Source organism: Catharus ustulatus, chromosome 14, assembly GCF_009819885.2.
Source record: "Catharus ustulatus isolate bCatUst1 chromosome 14, bCatUst1.pri.v2, whole genome shotgun sequence".
In the NCBI taxonomy this organism is placed as follows: Eukaryota; Metazoa; Chordata; class Aves; order Passeriformes; family Turdidae; genus Catharus; species Catharus ustulatus.
Genome location: NC_046234.1, coordinates 8,222,462 through 8,244,409, shown reverse-complemented (window position 1 = coordinate 8,244,409; position 21,948 = coordinate 8,222,462). Strand labels below are relative to the sequence as shown.

General features: G+C 39.5%; 2 protein-coding genes across 5 annotated transcripts in view; one reads left to right on the top strand and one right to left on the bottom strand.

Annotated features, from left to right (window-relative positions):
* The window catches only part of TMEM164 (transmembrane protein 164), a 32,172-nt gene extending 26,359 nt beyond the window's left edge, over positions 1-5,813 (top strand). For all 3 annotated transcript variants that reach the window (XM_033072241.1, XM_033072243.1, XM_033072244.1), the window contains exon 7: positions 272-5,813. In XM_033072241.1, the coding sequence (XP_032928132.1) occupies positions 272-478 (207 nt within the window). In that variant the 3' untranslated portion in view covers positions 479-5,813. The remainder of the gene's footprint in view (positions 1-271) is intronic.
* Positions 5,814-7,804: 1,991 nt separating this feature from the next.
* Positions 7,805-21,948, bottom strand: part of AMMECR1 (AMMECR nuclear protein 1) — a 97,141-nt gene continuing 82,997 nt past the window's right edge. For both annotated transcript variants that reach the window (XM_033072140.1, XM_033072141.1), the window contains 3 exons: positions 16,993-17,083; positions 15,258-15,354; positions 7,805-12,118 (listed from right to left, as the gene is read on the bottom strand). In XM_033072140.1, the coding sequence (XP_032928031.1) occupies positions 12,007-12,118; positions 15,258-15,354; positions 16,993-17,083 (300 nt within the window). In that variant the 3' untranslated portion in view covers positions 7,805-12,006. The remainder of the gene's footprint in view (positions 12,119-15,257; positions 15,355-16,992; positions 17,084-21,948) is intronic.

Below are 21,948 nucleotides of genomic sequence, written 5' to 3'. Positions count from 1 at the left end.
TATGCAAATTGTGTGTTCTAATGATCATTTGTATATTCTATCTTGCAAGTACTGGTAAAATATTTCATAGATTGGTTATGTACCTGCATAAATCCATTTATTAAATTTGTATCTACTTTTTTCTGAAAACTACCCTTCTTGTGTTGAGCAAATGTGTGTCACTTGAAAATTTTTTATTATTATGGTAATTTTCTAAATTTTCACTGGTTTTGGGTGAATCAGTGCAAGATAAAAATATTGTTAATTGGTCAATTTATTGTTGCTTCCTCAGGTTACAGAAGTGAATTTAAACAACATGCTGTGCCCAGCCATCTCAGATCCTTTTTATGGGCCCTGGTACCGAATCTGGGCATCTGGACATCAGACTGTCATGACCATGACCCATGGGAAGCTCATAATCCTGCTGTTTCAGAGTGCTGTCCCCACCTTCAAATGGAGCATGGACTTGCTTAGACTCCCAGCTAAGAAAATAGACTGAAATTTCTCCCCACAGAGCAGTTAATACAGGAAGCAGAGATACACTGGAAAACAGAGGGGGGATGAGAGGACAATGGCTTTATACTTCTTCCCTCGGTTTTTTGCCTCAAAACCAACTCTGTAATGAAGTGATGGGGTTTTTATACCTGCTGTTTCTCACTGCCTATTGCCAATGGCAAAATTTGTGGCCTTATTCTGGGGAAGGTTTCTGTTTTATACATTTTGTATAGATTACAGTAGAATCTTGCTAAACCACCATTTAAAATTAGGCCAGCAAAGACAGTGGCAGTGCTACCTCGTTTTGATTTATTTTCTGTTAAAGAATATTACATTTCTAGGATAGGAAAAAAATGCTGAATTGTAGCACTCCACTGATGTGAATCAACATGCTGAACTGCATCATTGTGGCTTAATTCTTAAAGCTTGAATGTTCCAAAATGGTCACAGGAAACTGCATACTTAATCTTCCTGCCAGAAGTGCAAAACAGTGAGGTTCTACTGTATTTTCTTTAAGGTGGTTGAAAATGTTGGGGAATAATAACTCATTAAAAAAAATCAATCAACTACTTAATTTCTAAGTTGTAGTACCTAGCTAGTGAAGTCCCATCATTATGTTTTAGAGATACTTTTATTTTGGTGAGGGGAAAAAAGGAATGTTGAAATAATTTCAAAAGCCCATGTTATATATAGGCCATAATAAGATATTGCATCTACTGTTCTGTCCTGACTTTGAACAAAACAGTTTTTTTCATTTTCTGCTTAGACTGGAGAAGGAGTGGAGATACAAAGTCCAATGTAAATATCAAGGCTTTTTTATACTTAGTAGCTTTTGAAACATTCCTGCTCTGCCTATACTGACCCTCATTCACCAGACTGGTTGGTGGAGAAACCAAATTAAATTCTGCTCCCTCCCCTCTACAGTTCTGCTATATCATGTGTACTGATTTTAAAATACAGGTATAAAAAGGAATGTCAAATCAGTGTAGGCCTCTACAGCAAGGAACATTTTCCAGTTTAGTAGCATGGCCCATCATGTCTTTTGAAGAACCAGGATGTAGATGGGTAGAATGATCAACTGTGTGTACCTGCTCAAATTTTACAGGAGGAGAAACCATTGGGCAGAAAGATGGAAATCCTGACTGTGTTCTTCTGGAATTGTGAGTCTGTTATGCAGACTGTTGTGTTTCAGGGCTGCAGGTTTTTGTTATACAGAAGTTTGTGGGAATTTAATAGATTCATTGTGCTGTCAAAGCTGTGACTTGTAAGATAAACCAGGACCATCATACCTCCTCTAGCTAGATCACCTGAAGGTATGTGCTGAAGTAAAGGTACAGACGTTTACACCTGAGGAAGCAAAAGTAAGTTGACTTTTTTTTTTTTTTCTTTAAAAAAGAAAAAATTTCTTTGGTGAGGGAGCAAACTATTCAAGTATTTCTACTCCATATGTTTTAAAAAAGTACACCTCAATCAGATATACATTGTCCCATATTCTGATTTACAGGCTGGTTTCTGGCTTTCTTTCATGCCTTGCTTATGTGTGTGTGTATATATATATATATATAGATATATATATACACACACAAAAAATATACTGTATGCTCACAACGTGAGAATATGCACCATGTACCTAAACTATCCCTCAGGCATATACAGCTGGTGTTACTATTACAATAGAAGGACTTCAGACAAATTTTGCAAATACTATTTAGCATTATTATTTGCTTAACTTAAGGTTTTGGGTTCCTTTTTTTAAAAATAGCCATTTTTTAAAAGCATCTTCCCTTTTTTTTTTCCCCATCATAGTATTGTAGTTACTGGAACCACTTCTCTAAGTAGGAGTCCTTTCTTTTTCCCTTTTTTAAATTACAGCATTTCCTATCTGTAATCATCTGCTTCAGGGCATTCCAAACAAGTATAAAGCAGCTGCTGTTTGCCACCATTGACTGCCTCTGGTCAATTAAATGAGCTCAGGTGTCTCTCAGTGCAAGGTCTTTGCTTGGAAAGCAGAATTTGCAAGCTCTTCTGGCTAACTTAAAATTCAGTAGCAGGAATATGAACAGAGCTGATAGGGCCATCCCTGGGCAGTGGAAAGGAACTCCTGGTACAGAACTGCTGGGAGTGATTGCCCCTGCCCTCCCTCCCTGGCTGGTCACCTGTGCTTTTCCCTCTTATGCTGCTCCAGTTGTTTTGAGTCACACAGAAATTCAAGGTGTAATTTCACCACATGGAGTTTGCTGATGGAGCCCTGATGGGGCATTTGTACTGTCCTTTTAAACCTTATGTGGGCACATTCTGGAGCTTGTTGAATCTGTCGTATCAATTTAAGCTGCGAAAATGTCTCACTGAACAGGCAGAAAAGTAGAGAGGTACCAACTAGTGCCCTCAGTAAGGATTTTAGAAGTACTGGAGCTGCAGTGAAGGAATCAAATGATGCAGCTGAAGTCAGGTGGGAATGCAGGCAGTGCAACCTCCACATTTTTAACACAAGCTGTTGCTTTTTTGTTGTGCAGTATTTGTGAGGCTGGTTGAGTTAGAACAGAATCATTTAGGTTGGAGAAAACCCATGAGTTCATCAAGCCAAGCATTAACCCAGCGCTGCCAAGCCCACCACTAACCCTTATCCCCAAGTGCCACACCTACATGTCTTTTAAATCTCTCCAGGGTTGGTGACTCCACCACTTCCCTGGGCAGCCTGTTCAAGGCTTGATAACCCTTCTGGTGAAGAGATTTTTACTAACATCCAATTTAAAGGTGCTACTTGAAGCTGTTTCCTCTTGTCATGTTACTTATTTCCTGGGAGAAGAGGCTGACCCCCATCCTCCTTTCAGGCAGTTGCAGAGTGACAAGGTCCACCCTGAACCTCCTCTTCCCCAGGCTAAACACGTTCAGCCATTCCTTTGATGTGTGCTCCAGACCTTTCCCCAGCTCTAATGCTTTGCTTTGGATCTGCTCCAGAGCCTCAATCTTTCCTGTGACAGGCCCAAAACTTAAAATTTTTTCTTCCTTCCTCATGCCCTTCTTTGAAGGCTTTTAGGAACTTCATGTTGATTTATGGTGACCCCACCACTCAAAACTGCATCAGTGTAGCTGAGACAGGCTCCACAGAAGTGGAAGGACAGGCCAGAATGGGAGCAGAAAAGGAAAAAACTTGTGAAGCAATTGTTACGGAACTTCACATCCTTCATTACTCACCTATCTCTGGTATCTGCTGGGAATGTGCATGAGCCAGAGCTTGCTATATATGCAGGAAATGGGAAAGCAGAGTACTTAATCTCTATAGCAGTTACTTGTTGTTTTTCCTGGCAGAGGCTGATTTTTCTTTTCCATAAATGGTTTGTTTTACAGGCAGTTACACTATACAGATTTCTTTGGTTGCTTTATGCAGGAAATGAAAGCACAGAACTCCACTGCTGTTCCTGGGAGGTGACTGCATTCTCTCCTGGGGTGTCACACACTCAGTCCATGTCAAAACATCTTGAAGCTGTTGTCCAGTACGTGGGGATGAGATTTTACAGTGCTGCAGTGCAATGCACAAGTGAAAGGGTTGTCGTGGGTCTCCTGGTCAAATGTGCCCAAATGGGTCATGGCACTGGGAATTTCAGCAGCAGTGGCAGTAACTGTGGGACAGAGCAGGAGTGGGGCTGCAGAGCCCAACCCACTGTTCCCAGCAGCTGAAGTAGAGTGTAAAATCTCACCCCAGAGTGGCTTCATTTGCTGGCCAGAATACCAAAAAAAATCTTGTGCAGTGTCACTGCCTGGCTTTTAGAGATGGTGGCATGGGTTAAGGGGTCTGAACAGAGCCCTCCAAATGGTAGTGTTGTAGGCATTTCAAAAGAAACAAAGAGTTAAGCAAACTCATTACTTCAGCTACCACTGGCTGCATTTCCTTCCAAGTGCACCCACAAATGAAGCATTAATAGCTATAATAAACCTGTTTACTGATGGGTTTGTTTATGGAGCCTTGAAGTAAGTAGCCCTCCAAAGCAGAGGTAAGCCAATAACATTTCTGCCCCCACCACCTTGTGCCATGGCTTCAGCTGCCCAGGATGCCTGCAGTGCTATTTTTCCAGGGATTCAGACACTGTACAATGCCTGAGCTGGATCTATTTCTTTACCTTCTTTTAAGCACCTTAGGAGGATTTGCATCTTGTTTCTTTTGAAGGGTGCAAACAAATAGCTCTTACCCATGTGTTATAAATCAACGAAAAACCACAGTCTATGAACATGTACCTGGAGCTGGTTTTGGTTCAGTTTCTTAGTTCAAAGATGCTGCCCATAAGCAAAACTTAAATGTGCTTGAGCAGCTGCTGCCTTGGTGAGCCAGGGAAACAGGAACAGTCCATTTGCAGTCCAGTCAAACCCTGAGGTCAGAGAGTACCTAATTGCAGGTTTCTGTTTCTGGCCACTGAGTTGTGATATTTCTGTGTATTTGAGATAATTTTATAAAATTCAATTGTATTTTTCAGAAATGGCTATTTGCATCTGTTAACTAACTGTACTTTTATGTCTAAGTCTTGCACATGGATCCATGCATCCATAGCTAATGGAAAATAAGAGTTGTGGTGTTTTCTTCAGTGTTGCAATTGTTTCATTCTAGGCGGATTAGGAATCAAATTTGTCCTTAAGAGTTAACAAAGCTCTGAAAAAGCCAAAACCGAGGAAGAGGATGTATGTCAGCCCTGGTGGAAGGTTTCTGCAGGCAGACAGGTCAGCTTTGGTGTTTTCAGTTCTACAGTGACAGGACTCATAACAAATCTGTTGATTTTTGTGATCTAGTACTTCAAGTGATATTGCTGTAAATATCTCTTGCAGCTGTTGGTGTAACTTAGTCAAAGCCAAGCTGTTTTATAAATAATTTTATTTTTCTTCAGGGTCAGTTTTGTACTTTTAAAAACTATTTATGCATTTCCTGAGTCATTATTCCAATGCTGCAGAGGACACAGCAGGCAGAGCAGTGAGCACATCCCACTGTCCCCAACCACACTGTGCCAGGGGCTGGGCTGGAGCACTGGGGAGCTGCAGAACCTGCAGGGCTGCTCACCCCATGCTCTAGTCCCAGCATGGCAGGGACATGAATGGGTTGGCAAAGGCAAGGATGGATGTGGATAGGCCTAACTGCTGTTAGTTCTGAATAATTTGTAAGAGTGTTATAAATTTTGTAAACTTTTTATGTGCTAAACTTTGGTTATGAGGTAACATTTATAAATAAGGGGTAATTTGTGTACTTGTTTTCATATTTTGCTCTGGTAGGCTTTTTTGTTGTTGTGCCTAAGTCCGTATCATTGGACAAAATTGTTAAACCTTGGCATTAAAACAAATAAATGCATTTTACTGGATAGTTTTGTTATCATTCTAATTGTGCTGGGTCTGAGTCTGTCTTGCTTAGGACTTTTTATAACTAGATAAGAATCATGAGGCTATGGTAATATTAGCTCTTTATAAATCAGATAAGAAGATGGAGGCTGCTGTCTGAAACAGGCTGCACAGCCTGATGTTGTCTACCTTGCACACAGCCCTTCCTGGGAGAACAGTGGGTACTGGGATTTCAAGCAGTTCAAGTCTGACTTGTGCCTGGTACCTGTCAGGTAACAGCAGCTTACTGGCAGAGCTCACTGCAGGGTATAAATCCTTTAATCGCTGTTTAAATAGGACCTGTCCTTGTCTTTCAGGTGCAGAGCTCAGGGAACTGTCACAATACAAGGATGCTTTCTCCACCCTTCCTCACTGTTCCTACCCCAGCTTGGGCAATGTAGTTCCTATTTCACAGCACTTCAGCAGAAGATGGTAGAATATGCACAGAAGTTTTCAGCTCACACCTCTTTTAAGAAAGCTGCTGTAGCAGCTACAGGACTGCACTCAGTTCCCACCACAGGAGGGAAAAGTAGTTTTAATGCCCTTTGCAAATGCTTCTGGCTGTGATAAACACGACTGCAGCCTAGTTAAATGTGTTCTTGTGACCCAGTACATCTCAGACAAGCAGGTTATTGCCTCCTGTGCAGTTCTTGGCAAATACTGTTCTTGGAAGAAGGAACATACTTGATGTGCCCACTCTCTATTATTAAATATCCATTGCAGAGGATTTGATTTTTCATGTGGCTGGGGAAAAGAATCAATTCTCCAGCTTAATTTCTTTGGAGGAGTATAAAGACTGATGAAGCAGCTTAAGTAGAAATCCAAGGTAAAGAGCTATATGGCAGCCTGTGCTGAACCAAGCAAGCAATTTCCCATTGCAGGTACTGCTGATTATTGTCTATAGCTAATTGGAAATCAACCTTTTATAATACCAACAAATATGTAAGAATAAGCAAGTTTTTACATCTGAAACACCCTTAATGCTACTGGATTGGTTTGATTTTTACAGCAGTGAGAAGAATGGAAGTAGGAAGTAGTAACCAACTCTGCCTTTAACTGCCTCAGGGTATTGATTAGGTTTGGTGTAAGTTTTACACAGTTCAGACTAATGATACCAAATCTGTGAACCAGCTTCCAGCACTGGTTTAGTATTCACCCAGGCAGGTTCCCCTTCAGATGTCTGTTAGTCTCCTAAAACAAAACTTCAGAGGGAGTGAAGTAATGGCTGCATCAGACTTCAACATCCAAAGGTTACAGGGATTCTATTGCTCTGCTTTCAAAGACTTTACAGCTACAGCCAGCAGAGTTGTTAATATAACAGGAGGCAAAGCCCTTCTAAACTTGGAGCTGAGTTCCAGGGAGATGGAATGCTTTGTCTCAGGAATGATCCTACAGAGGAAATATGCTTTTAACTCAGACTCAGTAGAAAGTGTCTCTCAGTGCACCAAGAATTTGGCTGAGGGACTGGAGTTCTCCAACTCAATTCTGGCATCAGCTGTACTGTTGCTTGGACAGAGATTCTTCATGTTGGCACAGTGCTCTGTTGAACAATCTGGCTGTAAAGGGGCACCACTTCTGTGTTGCTGACACCAGTATAATAGGTTCTGCAAAGAAGTTTTGCTTCAAAAGATTGAAACCACTTCTGCCTCTCACAGGAGGGGGCTCAGGCCTGGACAGAATTCCAGTGTAAAGTTAGACATAAGAATAAAGTATAAAACTGAACTGCACTTGATATAAATACAGATAAATATACTGAGATAAATAACTGATATAGCTGATATAAACAGTGATTTCACTGGGAATGTTTAGTGAAAGCTGCATGTACCTGTCCCCAGTTTGTTCCTACAGCAGACAAAAGGGAAAGAGGGAAATATTTCTAACACATCCTTAGCCTTTGGCATTGACACCAGGTACAAATGCTTCAATAAAAACATTGACCAAGCCACACAATTAAGCAGAGAAACATAAAAAGAAATGGTGATTATTTTTCCTTATTTTATTGGGTAAATGATTTAAAAGGTAATAACAATAGTGTTAAAACTACTACAATATATCTTTCCACAGCCATATTTCACAGACCCACAGATAACCTTCTAGCATTTTTTTTTCTTTTTCCTCATTTTTCTCTTTTTAAGCCATACTTATATTAAAATGCCCATTTCAACAGTTTCTTCACACTAATAGCAATTAAATGTGGAAGGAAGAAGGATCTAGTTATGAAAGAAGGGGGTTCAGGTAATCTGTGATATTACTGTAATCAACTGAGTTGCTAAGGAAGGAAGGAGAAGACCGAGGCCTTACAAGCTACTCCAGGTAGCTCTGAGCCCACTCTGTGTCACCATGGCATTGAAGATAACTCAAGATGCTGGTGAACAATTTGTTTTTTTTTCCTTGTAACATATAAAACACTAAAATAACTTAGAAACTAGATCCAAATATCTTGAAAAGAATCAACTTTGATATACAAAAAGTCATAAGTTGTTACAAAAGTTTCAAACAAAAGTTTGTTTTCTCAGTGCGTTTATGTACCAGCACAATTATTGAGTCCAGAGCAAAGGAAGAGGTTTTTCTTTTTTATTTTTTTCTTTAACAGTAATAAAAAATGAGGAAAACATATCTTTGTATATAAAGAATCATTGCTGGTCTTAAGAATAAATGTAACCAGAAACCCTTAAATCTGAGAGGCACACTTTGGGTTTCTCTTTTTTTTTTTTAACTTTTTTTTTTTTTTTAACATAAAATGAAAGTCACCAGTTTATTTAAATGGAGGAGATACTCAGACTCCCCAAATAAACTTAATTCAATTAACATCACTAGCAAAAATCAGTTAGAAACTGTACAAAAATAAAAAAGTTAACACATTTAATCCTGCAGGGATTTTGTAAGGACTGGAAGGCAGGCTTTAGGAGCAGCATTTGGGCATGGCTGGAGGCTTCTTTGGTTTGATCTAACACACATTAAGAGATGTAACCTACTCCAGACAAAAATTTCAAAAACCCGCACAGTTGAAGACAAGTAGAGGTCCATATACAAACTCCAGGTGTGCCAGGGCTGTGCCCACCTTGGTTCCAGAGCGGGGCTGAGGTCAGGACAGCAGCGTCCACCCCTGCCGGAGCAGCATCCGCTGGGATGGCAGCAGGAAGGACACTTGAAGCATCACCAAGTAACAGCTTCGTGTCAAGTCTATGGTTTGGTTGTATAACTCAGTTTACAGAACAGAGTTTTTAGGAACATTAGGCAAGAGAATGAAAAAAAAAACCAAGAACAACCCAACACTCTCTTCAATGGAATAAGGCAAATGAGTAGTGCTCATTAAAAAAATCAGCATTTCAACTTAACCAACAGTGAAATAAGCTACTTGGTTGTACCTTAATTTCCATAAAGTACCCCAAATGAAAAACAAATCTGTAGCTAACCCCAACAGTACAGGTAAAAGTTAGTAAATGTAACTACGAGGGAATGACATTTGTGAGAGCAATTGCTGATCAGCTTTAAGCAAACAGACCTATTCTGTGCCAGTGCATGTCACAGAGAGCTGCACGTTTGGTACAAAGAATCCCACAATTACAGAGAAACAATCTGCAGCAGTTCAGCACAGTGTGCTGCTCAGAGGTAGGTGCCCTAGAAACACTGTAGGTAGACTGATTATACCAATCTTAAAAAAAATAAAAATCATACAATCTGATTGACCACAGACTCTGTAACAGTTTTTTAATTAATGATACAAAACTCTGGTCCAGAAGGGTCTGGCATGAGCTCGGTTCAAAAGCACACCTTTACAAGTTTGTATAACACCCTTGAACTATATTTTTAAGCAACAGCTACTAAGAGATAGACAAAAATGCATTGTGCATTATGCTGTATACAAAAAGGAGACAAAACTATCCTTTTCTCCCCCAAGCCATGGTGGGAAGTATTGCTGACCTTGTCCTTAAAATCCTGCAGGATTGTTTATGCATCAGTATATCATTATTACACTGGTAAGAAATTCTGTATAACATCTGCATATATCGAAGATTTCTTAAAAAATCTGATATGATTTTAGATCCGCATGACCAGTCACGTGACCTTCTTGAGGTTGATTAGCACCTTTCAATACATATATATTTTTATATATAATAGATCTTTTTAAAAAACTTCTAACAATGAGCTCATGCAGAAGCACGAGCGAGCTGTAACGAGATGACAGATAAAGATGGGGTTGGATGACTTTTTTTCGCAGCAGAATGATTCAGTTTGTGCTCAGGTTCCCTATAAGGGCAAGAAAAAAAACCAACACGACTCTATCAGGTAGCCACTTGTTCACATTTCCACTTGAAGACTAGTTCATCTAAAAGTGTTCCCCAAGTTGAAACAAGACAACAGTATCATCCAAAATAGCCTCTATAAACATCTAATTTTTGCAGCTTCTGGCTGGCATCTCTTGGCTCCTGAAATTTCAGGCCCTCTGCTTAAAAATTAAGGCATCGCAACTGAAAATGGTAATATTTGGACATTAATGCTGTGGATGAAGGAATACCAAAGACCTTCTACAAGAACCTCAACAGAAATTAAGTGGCAGACCTAACCTCACATAAGGGATGAGCATAATTTATTCTTATCTGACTTTGAAACACTATTTTAAAACTTTTACAGTAAATCCAATTTTTTTTAAACAACTGAATTTTATCTATTTGATTTTTATATATCTATGTATTTACAAACATTCATTATTCAAAGTAACAGGAATTTCTGCTTACTGTGGTTTACTCACACAGATTAGGAAGGTCTTTTCTGTAACAGGTGACCTGTGTTGCAACAGCCAGCAATGGGGCTTCTGCAGGCACAGGGGAAGGAGTAAGCTCCTGCCATCAACTGGCCTTGCAGATAGACCACACATACCTTTTACTAAATCCTATTTTTACTGCAGAAAAAAGTTCCAATCAGTTTGTCTTTCTTCTACCGTGTGGAGGGGTATCAGAATTATTACACAGTATTTGTATCTCTCAAGCACTATTCCTGCAATAGATGAAAACATGTAACATTATGGCATACTTGTCCTGGCTCTCTCATAACAGTCTTTTTGCTTTTATTAAACAAAAGTTAACTTGATATAACTATTCATGACTTGGTAAAACTCAGTAAGTTCAAGAGCAGATGAAAGAACAAAAAAATAAATCTCATTTTAAAGAGAAAAAAAATTGTCCAAAACCCTGATGCCAGAGCAGCCTCAACAGGGTTTGCTAGAATGTCTGGAGTATATATTTTCTATTAATTTTATATATAAGTATATAATTATGTTATAGTCAAAGGCACTAAAATCTAAATCCATTTTCTTCCTAATATGACATCGGCTACTCACCAACCTGTTTTCAGGACACAAATTTGAGTTACTCCTAATTTAAGTCATCAGAAAGGCATAGTCTCATTAGAAATGCATTCTCCTAACTACTCCTGACAGGCCTGGGCTGCCCATGATTCCCAGCACAGGATGGGACACAAAGGGGTCCTGGATTGGATTGTGCCCTATCATTTATGCCACTTGATTCTGAAAATGCTGCCATGTTAACATCACCTGTCTGTACGTGAGTTGCTTCTCTTCATCCCAAGAAAGCATCCTGTACGTCAGCCTTGGTGTTGTGGCTGTTTGTGCTGGATCTGGAGATCCTGTACAGAGCTACATGGAATCTTTACTGTGAAGGTGAGATATTGTACACACAACGTCATTAAGAATATTACGAAAATGCAATTAATTGTCTACTTCAATACCTGAATCTGATATGTTTCATTCCCTATCACACCCACTAATGCAAAAGCCATTAATGCCTTTTTGCTAAGCAAAACATCCCTTACTGCAATCCTTAAACTCTTCCTTCCATCCACAGTTACAGAAAGCCTTGATTGATATAATTCAATGTTAATGAAGTAGAAATTTAAATTTTCATAAAAAATCCTAAGGGTATATGCTGCAAAAAAATCTGCAGTGAATCAATAATAAAAAGGTATGGGATCTTTGTAGTAATGCAGTTTTCCCTCCCGTTGCCATGATGAGCTGAACCAACTAAGAAGTCTCAACATGGCAACGGAAACTATCATCATAAAATGGTACAGTAATAGAGATAGCTAGACCAAGAAGGGGCAGGGTCTCCTGGGAAGAGGTCTGCAGAGAGGTCCAGTGACTGGTCATGCGGCTCAGTGTCAGGAATAATGGTTGTATGCTGGAAGGGGGTGCCCAATACCATTCTGGAAGTGATGCTGACGATGGGCAAGGTACTCTGTGTAGCTCATCGTCATCTTCTCACTGCGGTACCTGGCAAAGAGCAGAGAGGCCAATTCAGGAACTGTTACCAGGAAGCTGCAAGTAGCACTAGAAATGCTGCACTGCTGGTTTGTTTAGTGAGAGGAGCTCTGCACTTCTGATGCTGGGAATAAGACTGACTTCAGCTGCACAAGGTAACTGCCACAACTGTCAGTGTCATTTCCTGAATCATATGACAAATCACAACATAACTGCTTATGAAAAAATACTTTAAGCAAACAGAATTGTTAAAAACGGTTGCCTACTATGTTGGTTGAAGCAGAGGTAATAGAGAATGTCCTGTCTCTTCAGCCAACTCTACAAAAACCTAGTAGGAAAACCATAAACAAGCAGTACAGATTTTTAGGCTGTTTTTCAAACAATCAGTATCAACTGTCTGCCAAATTCTGCTTTTAAAATTATCCCATCTACATTCAATGTAGCTACATTCTTTTTAGACTAGAATCACAGAGTATTTCCAGTTGGAAGGGACCCATCAGGAATATTGAGTCCAACTCCCTATTCCTCACACAACTACCTAAAACTAAACCATATGGTTAAAAACATTGTTCAGACACCACTTGGACTCCAACAGGCTTGATGCTATGACCCTGGACAGTTTGTTCCAGTGCCTGACTACCTTCCCAGTAAAGAATATTTTCCTAATCTCCATCTGAACTTCCCCTGAGGCAACTTCATTCCCTTTCCTCATGTTCTACTGCTGGTCATCCAAAAGGGGAGATAAGCAGCTCTGTTCCACTGTCCCCTCAAGGAACCTGTAAACCCAGTGAGGTCTTTCTCAGCCCTCTCCAAAGGGAACAAAATGTGCCCTCAGCTACTCCTTCTGGGTCTTGCCTTTGAGGCCTTTCACCATTTCTAGTAATTTCCTCTCATCACACTCTACAGTATGATGTACTCCTTACAGAGAGGCATTTTCAATTTTACCAGGCATTTAAGTGAGACCGGCAGGCCTGTAATAACAAGGGTCTTCCTTCTTCCAAATGGAGCAACATTTGCCAGGTTCCACTCAACTGGGACCTCTCCTGACTCTCAAGTCAGTTGAAAATTAATGAAGAATGCTCCCACAAGAACATCTCCAAGTTCTGTGTAACTAAAAGCAGAATCCAGGTCCTGACAACACATACTCTGAATTCATCTGCATCAGTATTGTCTGACAAAAAACCAGCAGCTTTTCTGGAATCCATGGGGATGGTACATTGCACCCAGCAAATGGAATTCCCACCCTATGGAAACAAGGGCTCTGCAGGTGACAGCTGGCTGTGCCTGACTGGGCCAGCTGCACAGCCCCTGCACAGCTCTGCAGATGGCACAGACTCCCCAGCTGCTGACCCTCTGCATTCCAGACCCTCTGACTGCTGCAAGTCCCTCAGTGCCACTGCTGCTGCTTAGCTGTCTCTTAAAACATGGCCAGAACTGCTGGGTGTGAACCTGAAGGGAGTGACAGACTCATGATCAGTCTAAAGCTTTCTTCACACACAGGATGTTTACTTCAATTCAGAAGTCTTGAAAAAGAAGTTAAAAGCCCTTACTAACTCCTCCAATAGATATTTTCATGACAATGTGAATTGAATGATGATTGTATGACAATAAATTATTAAAATGATGTTCTAAACCAGGCTAATGTTGGGAAACAATTAGTATTAATAATACTATCTCTAATGTGCCAGCAGTACCTGAGATTCTAAGCAAGTAAAACAGGCAGTCAAAAAACCTCTTTTTCTGAACATTTAAAAAATTATGGTTTCTCATTTAACTTATCAGGCAATTCATTTTGGTAGCAGTTTCATTGTTGTGAACTTAATTACACTAAATATAAGGCTTCTTTGGGGGGTTTCTGGGGGGGGTGGGGATGAACTTTAGGGTTTTTTTTTTTTTGTGCTCCATGCCATTGCTCCAAGGAAAATCATGCAGCAGGAAGAAAACGTGCTATATAGAATTTTTGTTTTAATAGAAAAATATACTCCTTATTTGCTGAGGTATACAGAAATGATCTATAGCATTATTACTCTTGCCCTCAGCTATCTCCAGATACTCTTTTTGAATATTCTTTTGGAAAATAAGATACCAAGTGTACAGCTGAAATAAATTAAAGAGAGATTTGGGTTCTGCACTTGGAAATTTAGCTGGCTTCTAAATCCTTCCTCCCTAATTTAACCTTCAGAATAAAATGTTTCCCTTACTCAGCTACTCCACAATAGTTAGGTTCCTATAAGAATCCAGAATTGCAAACACTCATTGAGACCCAAAATCTTTATCTCCTTGAAGAAGTTAAATGGTCAAAACTTCCTTATAACCTAAGATTTTAAAAAATCCTATTTCTCCATGCATGCCTAAATAATTGGAGTTCACCAGTCGTTTTACACTGCAGGTTTATACAAATAAATAGCTTTAGAGCCATTCCTATAGACATTCATACAGACTCCTCTACCATTTACCACCATTATGGGCAGAGTATCTGCTGCTAATTCTGAAATACCTTGGCTGCATCACACTAAGGACAATTTTTCAAGAACACTTTTTATTAAATTAGCAAAACCAAACTAAACTAGTATGAAATAAAATATTAAATTCCTGTCCCCACTCCTGGGAATACCCTGACATATTTTCACTAGTACACCTGCTGTCAAAGCAGTGTGTGGCTTGCATGTCTCACACATTAAGATTAGGGAAACTTGCACTCCACAGGGCATAACCCAAAGCCTTCTCTGAGGATACAGCAGATTAGGGATCTGAGGGGCCTCTGTGACAACACAACAGCAGCCCCACCACACACCATCTGCCCAAATAAATCTAACAAGAGCAAGTAACCCCTGCCTGCAGGCCTGGACACCCACTACAGCCAAAAAATCCTCTGTGAGCTAAAACACTGCTGTGAACATGCAGAGTTATCAAACCAGATGTGCAGGTACCCTGACATGTCCTAGTACTGCAAAGCTGCCTCTTACTCCTTGCTTAGTGCCATTCATCCCTGTGTAAAGCTTCTCCTAAGGATGTACTGCTCTTGTGGAAACAAAGCAATCACAAATGATACAGCCAGGAGAGTTTACCATTACCACCTGCAGGAGCACTTACCAGGAAGGAGCACCTCCCAGCATTACAACAGGGCTATGTGCAGTGTCCCAGTGCATACCTGGTTAGCTTTATTGTTTTCCTGAATTCATTAGTAATCGGAGCTTTGTAGCCTCCTTTCCTCAACAAGGAATCTATCGTTTGAATGTGGTCCCATCCTGTTGAATTTTACAGTAGCACAAATTAGTGAAAATTGAAGCAATAGGAACAGATGTTGCAAAAGCACAGTACAGTGTGTGGTGCTGTTGAGAGTGCAAGGGCTCTGCTGGCATTTGGGATAAACCAAAACATTCTTCCCTACTTCAGAGCACCTGAAGGAAATACCACATTTAAGATTTCTTTACACACATAGCTCACTCTACAAACAACAAGTATTTTTCATCTCATAATTGAAATATATTAAAAGTTAACCCATTCTATCCAAGTGTCCTAGAATTGGGTGTGTGATACAAAACTAAACTTTTCCAAAACATTCAGACATGATCACGTACCACAGTCACTTTAGACATTATAAATGGTTATGACAATATGGAAAACTAAATTTCTGTATAACCTTTAAAATAATTATTAGTTGAATATGTGCAGAGAACTTGAAATTAGACTTCTTCATAAATATCACTTCACTTTACAGAGATACGGCTGATTTTAGAACAACTATATATTGTATGTGTCTGGATAATGAAAGAAGCGATGAGTTAAAAATATGGATTCATTACTGTTCTCAATAAACTCTTCATGCTATCCAAACCTCCTATTTATTTAAGAACTCTCATATTTTAAATAGCTGTTAGAGATGTTATTTCCTAAAGATGCATTAATTAGTCAGATTGTTACATTAAAAAACCTACAAAAACTACAGTCAATTCAGACACAAACAAAATACAAATTAGTAGTTCTGGAGACTTTAAAGAATCAGATTGCAATTCATGGTCTACTAAAACTATTCAGAAATTTAGACACATTCCCCCCACAATTCTGGAATTCTAAAAACATCCTGGAACACCTCTAGACTTTTAAGAAACTATCTGAAAACAGAATTATCGATTAAAAAGAATTCTCAGTAAAGACATCAGCTGAACCCTTTGCAGACAAACTTACATATAAAAGGTTAAAAAAAAGCAGCAGTAATGCAAACTGTAAAAGATTGAGACAGAGACACTTTTGGAAATAAAAAAACATAGTGAGAGCTCAGACTCAGCTAAATACTGTTCAACAAAATCTACTCTAGTTTTTTAAATACACGAACTTGAGTCTGTGCCTCTATTAAAAGGGACTTTTAACAACATTATTTTGTACTTCCATATTGAAAACAATTTCCTTCCATCCATTAAAAACCTGGGTAGTCAGTATTTGTAACTGGAATTGAGTACTTACAGAAAGCACCTAACTGACAAACAACTTGATCACCAGGAATTATCATGGTTAAGAAAATTGCCCAGCCTTCCCAACGCTTAACAGGGCTTCTGCATCTCCCTTCTATCCCAGCCTAGCAGCCACACAGAAATTGGCAGCTTTTAACAGCTGTTAGCCTGGCTGACAGCACTGCACCACCCCTCCACATCTTATCTTCCTATAGCTATGCTGCATTTATGACTGGCTTAAAAAACAGCCACAGTTTACTGAATCCCTCTAGCAGACTGACACAGGCATGTAATTGGCATTTCATATAAGAGTCTTCTTACAATTAAATACTGCTCCATCATCTGACATCAGTGCAAGGTCAAATATTGCATTTTAGATTTATAGGTATGCTTAAATTCTTCACCAGATCATATGAAATAAAGTGCAACAATGACCTTGCTCCTTTGCAACCTCTGGTAAGTAGGTGGCCGTGCGCTTTGATCCTTTCTCGTTGATGAATTCTATTCTAATGCCATGTACACCCACCTGCAAGAGATTGGCAGCTTCATTAGTATACATTACCAGAGAAAAGATACAATAGCTTTCTGACATGGTAAAACCCAAAATGTGAACCTTTCAGTGGTTAACAGCATTTCACACAGGAGGTGGCACTGCAGTAGGTGTCATCTTTTTGAGAGGTGTTCACTTACAGCCACGAAAGCTCAGCAGCAGCACAGGTAGACAGGATGTTCCTCTCCTCCCCACCATGGAGCTTCAATCCTGGGCTGGAGGAAATCCAGCTGAGGAGCTAAAGTTGTTCTGTCTCCTCTGACACTGTCACCATTGTTGTGGCTGATAAAATCACCTGGTCACCAGCTATAATCTGCAGGCAAAACAGCTGCCAAATCTAATGAGGCTTCGATTAAGAGCATTGATTATGTTCAAAGCAGCAACTGAACGATCAAAGATTTGTCACACTATGGACTCAAGCCTGGAGCCTTCAAAATTTCTCCTCATGTATAAGGAGGAAACAGAAATATTACAAAGTGCCCAGCCTCACACTCCTATTTCTGTGCTACTAAGAATGTTTAAAATGACAAAATGACAGCACAGAAACCAAGATTACCAATACCAAGGAGCTGGATGCAGATAAAAATCAAAATGCCAAAAATATTGAAAAAAAATTAATAAAGAGGCTGGACACCTTTCCAGGGCACTGTTAAAGCCCCCCTGTTTTCAGGTTACAATTATTCTGTGGAGAGTACCTGAAATGGATCAGGCCATAAAAGATATTCCATTGCCAGAAGGTTTTCAGTTGCTTTTGAATTCTGTGCACAAACACAAAGCATTATTAGATGGAGATTTTTATGCCCACATAACCAAGATGTTATTTTCATTTGAATCCAAAGGTCCCAACACTGCATTGTTTGGTGTGGCATATCCTTGTGGACACAAATTTAATCAAAAAATGCTGTAACAGCTTCTCCAGTGACAATTTACTTACTTTACCTACTTTACAGGGCAAAAAACAAATAAGCAGTATTTATAAGCTCTACCACTTCTTCAATTAACATATTTGCTTATATTAAGACTTTTTATATATGACATAAGCAGGGGAAATGCTGGCTGGCCATGGCCACAACCATTTTTCTCTATGAATCTAACATTGTTCATAAATAGGAAAAATGTAACTTTGTGACTAATGAATTTAATTCACTGCAACTTTTAACATGTTGTTTCATTACCAAACACTCCTAAACTCCAACTTTCATTACACAGATATACATAATCACTAGAGATCACATCTGCATACTCAGAAGATATAATTATGAGCCCAAAGGCCTGAAAGTAAAATGAAATTATGTTAGAAGGTGAAAAAAGCCTACAGAGTTTATGCCCAAACCAGTAAGTTTCTGCAGCTGGTGATTTTGTAACTGTTTATTCAATGCTAAGATTAAATATTTCCAGGGTTTCCACACCTTTAAATTCTGCAGAATATGAGATTCTAAATGCTACACAAGTGTTTTGCATATTAGTGACAATGTAATATTCATGAGCAACTACCCAGGAGCACTAGTGGTGTATTAAGTATGACGCAACAATAAAGTTGCATCACTGCTCCGGATGTTTCCAATTAACCATTTTAATTGACTTTCAGGCCCATGTCTGTATAAAAAAGGTATGTACAGCAGGGGAAAATTTCATAGCATCCTGTGGAGCATGAATTCAAACTGTGCAGCTGAGCAGGACAAACAGCATTTCATTGTTCAACTCCAGCTACCAGGCTTGAGTTGAATAAATGGAAGCCACACATGAGCAAAATAAAAATGATCCACATTAAGACTCGCATGGGCACAGTGTGGAATTTATTTTGACTTCCTCAAGAAAGACTAGTGTTCAACTGATGCAAACTTCTGAGAGATTTTCCAAAATGGCCCTCTGCAAGATGGGAGGTAAGGGCTGGGTCTGTGGAAGGCATTAACTGCCCTGCTACCAGGACCAGCACGTACCTTCCTACATAGCCTCAGGTCTGCTTCTCAGACTAAAAATACTGACACACTACAGGCAGCATTCTGTAGAACAACAACATCTGTCTGTGAAGTTTAGAAAAACAAACCAATCTTGTGCAGATGGAGCTGGAGTTCTGTCTCGCCTATTACCATTTATTAGGGAAACGACTGCCTACAGGTATCCTCTGGAGCTGAAAAGGGACCACACAATTGCTGCTTCAGCCTCCCACGTGGATAGGAATCTATTTAAATCGTTGCTATTGGGAGAGGAAAGCAAGATAAGGAGAGAGACTTAGGCAAAAAACAATATCTGCCAATAGAAATATTTCTATGGGGTTATAGAATATGAAATACTATGTCCTATTACATATAATAAAGTGGTACTTGTAGATATAAACTTCCTGATCAGTTGTGTAAGAGGCCAGAGGCTACCTAAAATTAGGTTCTGTGACAATACTAATTAAATTAATAGACCTTTCATTATATCTAAGGATTGCATTAAACTACATTATTTTACTTCTGAAATGACTTTTACAGAACTTCAGACTTTGTTGTGTATTTAAATACATTAATATTCATTTATATACATTATTTTTAAATTAATTCTTTATTCCCATACACCTTGGGATGAGAGAAAACATGTACATGCCACATTTATTTTTTGCCAAGTCCTATGGCACTTGCCAGATTACTGCCCACAATATCTACCTCTATAGATCTAAGAAAAAATGGTTCCAAAGCCCAAGCAACTCTCCTGATGGACTGTTCTGCCCCAAGACTCCAAACACAGTTCATTAATTTGTTCCTCTTGGACTGACTCTCCAACCATACAGAGAGGAAGAAATTACATTATTGTTATTAGACTGCCCATGGGGAATTTGGATAAGCACCTAAACATCAGGCCTTGTTGACATTTGAGTTTCTGTGGACTCCACTGTGCAGTAAATTATCGTTCAATAATGGTTCTATTCAGTTATATCTACTGCACTGAAATATGTAAGTGATTTGCATGTAATCACCACTAATTAGTTTTAAGATTAATCAATCATAAAACAGTTGTTCAGAAATACATTAAAGCAGGTAACAAAGAGCCTATTACAGAGAATCCACATGGAATGCTCCAGAGCTGCAGCACTTCAACACCCCCATGGTGTCAGGAACAAGCATCTGCCTATTCCTTATTTCCACTCCCTCTCTCTGCTCTCCTGCTCCCCAGACCTGCTGCACAGCTCGTGCCCACACACCAGTGGCACTGTGACACCCTGCTCTGGGTTAGGGACAGCCCTTTGTTTGTCAGCTCAGTTTCTGCAGCAACCCAGAAATGTTTTCCAACAAAAATGCTGGCCTAGAACTAGCACAGTATTCCTTATGACACCATAGAACAGCAACCTTCCCCTTTGTTTACCTGACTAATACTGTGGAAATAGCTGTACACAAATGTTTCTGGAAATGGAAACCTTCAGATTAAGTGACTATTGCTACTATCTTGAAGCTGATCTCACTTCATATTAGCTGAATGCTACAGCTTTTTAGCTCCACATTTGCAGCATATATGGTGGCTTCTTTCTCACCATCTTTAGTAGCATCTAAATATGACATATTGATTTAACAACAGAGGCAAAAGACGCCTCTGGAGGTTTGTTCTCTACTTCATGTCAAGCATAGTCATTCATTTACATACATGGAATCACTGAATACTCTCCAGAGAGAATAACATATCAAGATCCAGACTTTCTTTTCACTTCTGCAGAACAGAAGTCGAGAGCCACTGGTGTCGCTGCACTTGCAGGCAGGAAAGAACTTCCACATCTCTTGAATATACCCACTTTGACAACAATGAAAAGCTGCCTTTCAGTCAACATTATCAGCTACAACTATTTAATCTAATATTTAAACCAGTGCACATAGGCTACAGGTCTTTTCTATCAAGAAAGCACGTACAATTCTGCAGATTTTACTTTACTGAAGAAAAACAACTTCGGGGCAAAGACCTCTTTCAAGGTATTTTAAGGAAGAGCTACTGCTCAAGTCTAGCCAAAAGGTTCTTTGTTATAATGGCATACAACTGCAATGCTTTAGGATCTTCTAATAAAAAAAGAGGAGAGGATCTGAATCAGCAGGTCTGAATTAGTCTATGTAGGGAAGGAATGACTGCTATCAACAGCACACATGTTCAAAAGTAAGTGGTCTTTATGACTTGTCTTGTAACTAGTCTTTCCTGTCTGATTTTAATAAAAGAGCAATAGTATCAACAAAAACACTATGTCTTTGAATTTTTCATGCTGTCCGTTTCTTGGAGGTGTTCCACTAGGGCTTTGCAACTCCACCCCAGCAGCAACTGGACCACAGTGGTCTCTCATGGGTTCTGTAAAGCAGAACTGGAGATGCAGGTCTTACACTCCCAGTGTTCCTTTCAAAACCCTACATCTGTTCAGCACTGCAATTTAGACAAAGTCACGGGTATGTAAGAATGCTAAGTTGTATTTTAGGAAGCATCCTTGTGAACATGGCATTGAAGTGGTCCTTAAAAGATTTATAAAAGGTGAAAATGCAGCCATTTCAGAAATCACGTGGGAACTAACAGCAGTGAATTCACACACATCTCCTGTTTACTTGTGGAAGTTTCTGCTGCAAAAGGATCTCACATTGCTTTTTATTCATTTAGTTTGGGAAGGTAATTCCTTAATGTGAGAAAACATCCACCACTCTGCTTCCTAGAGAAGACAGTCCTGAGCTGTCTTCAGACAGCTTCACTCCTGACTTCAGACTCTAAGCCCCTCAGAGCACTGAGCTGTCTGAATTGGCAATTTTGAAATATTGTGACCTGTGTCAGCTGACCTGGCTCCCATGAGATCAGTAGCACACCGACAAATGCAGGGACTGCTAATTAGGCTGATGTTT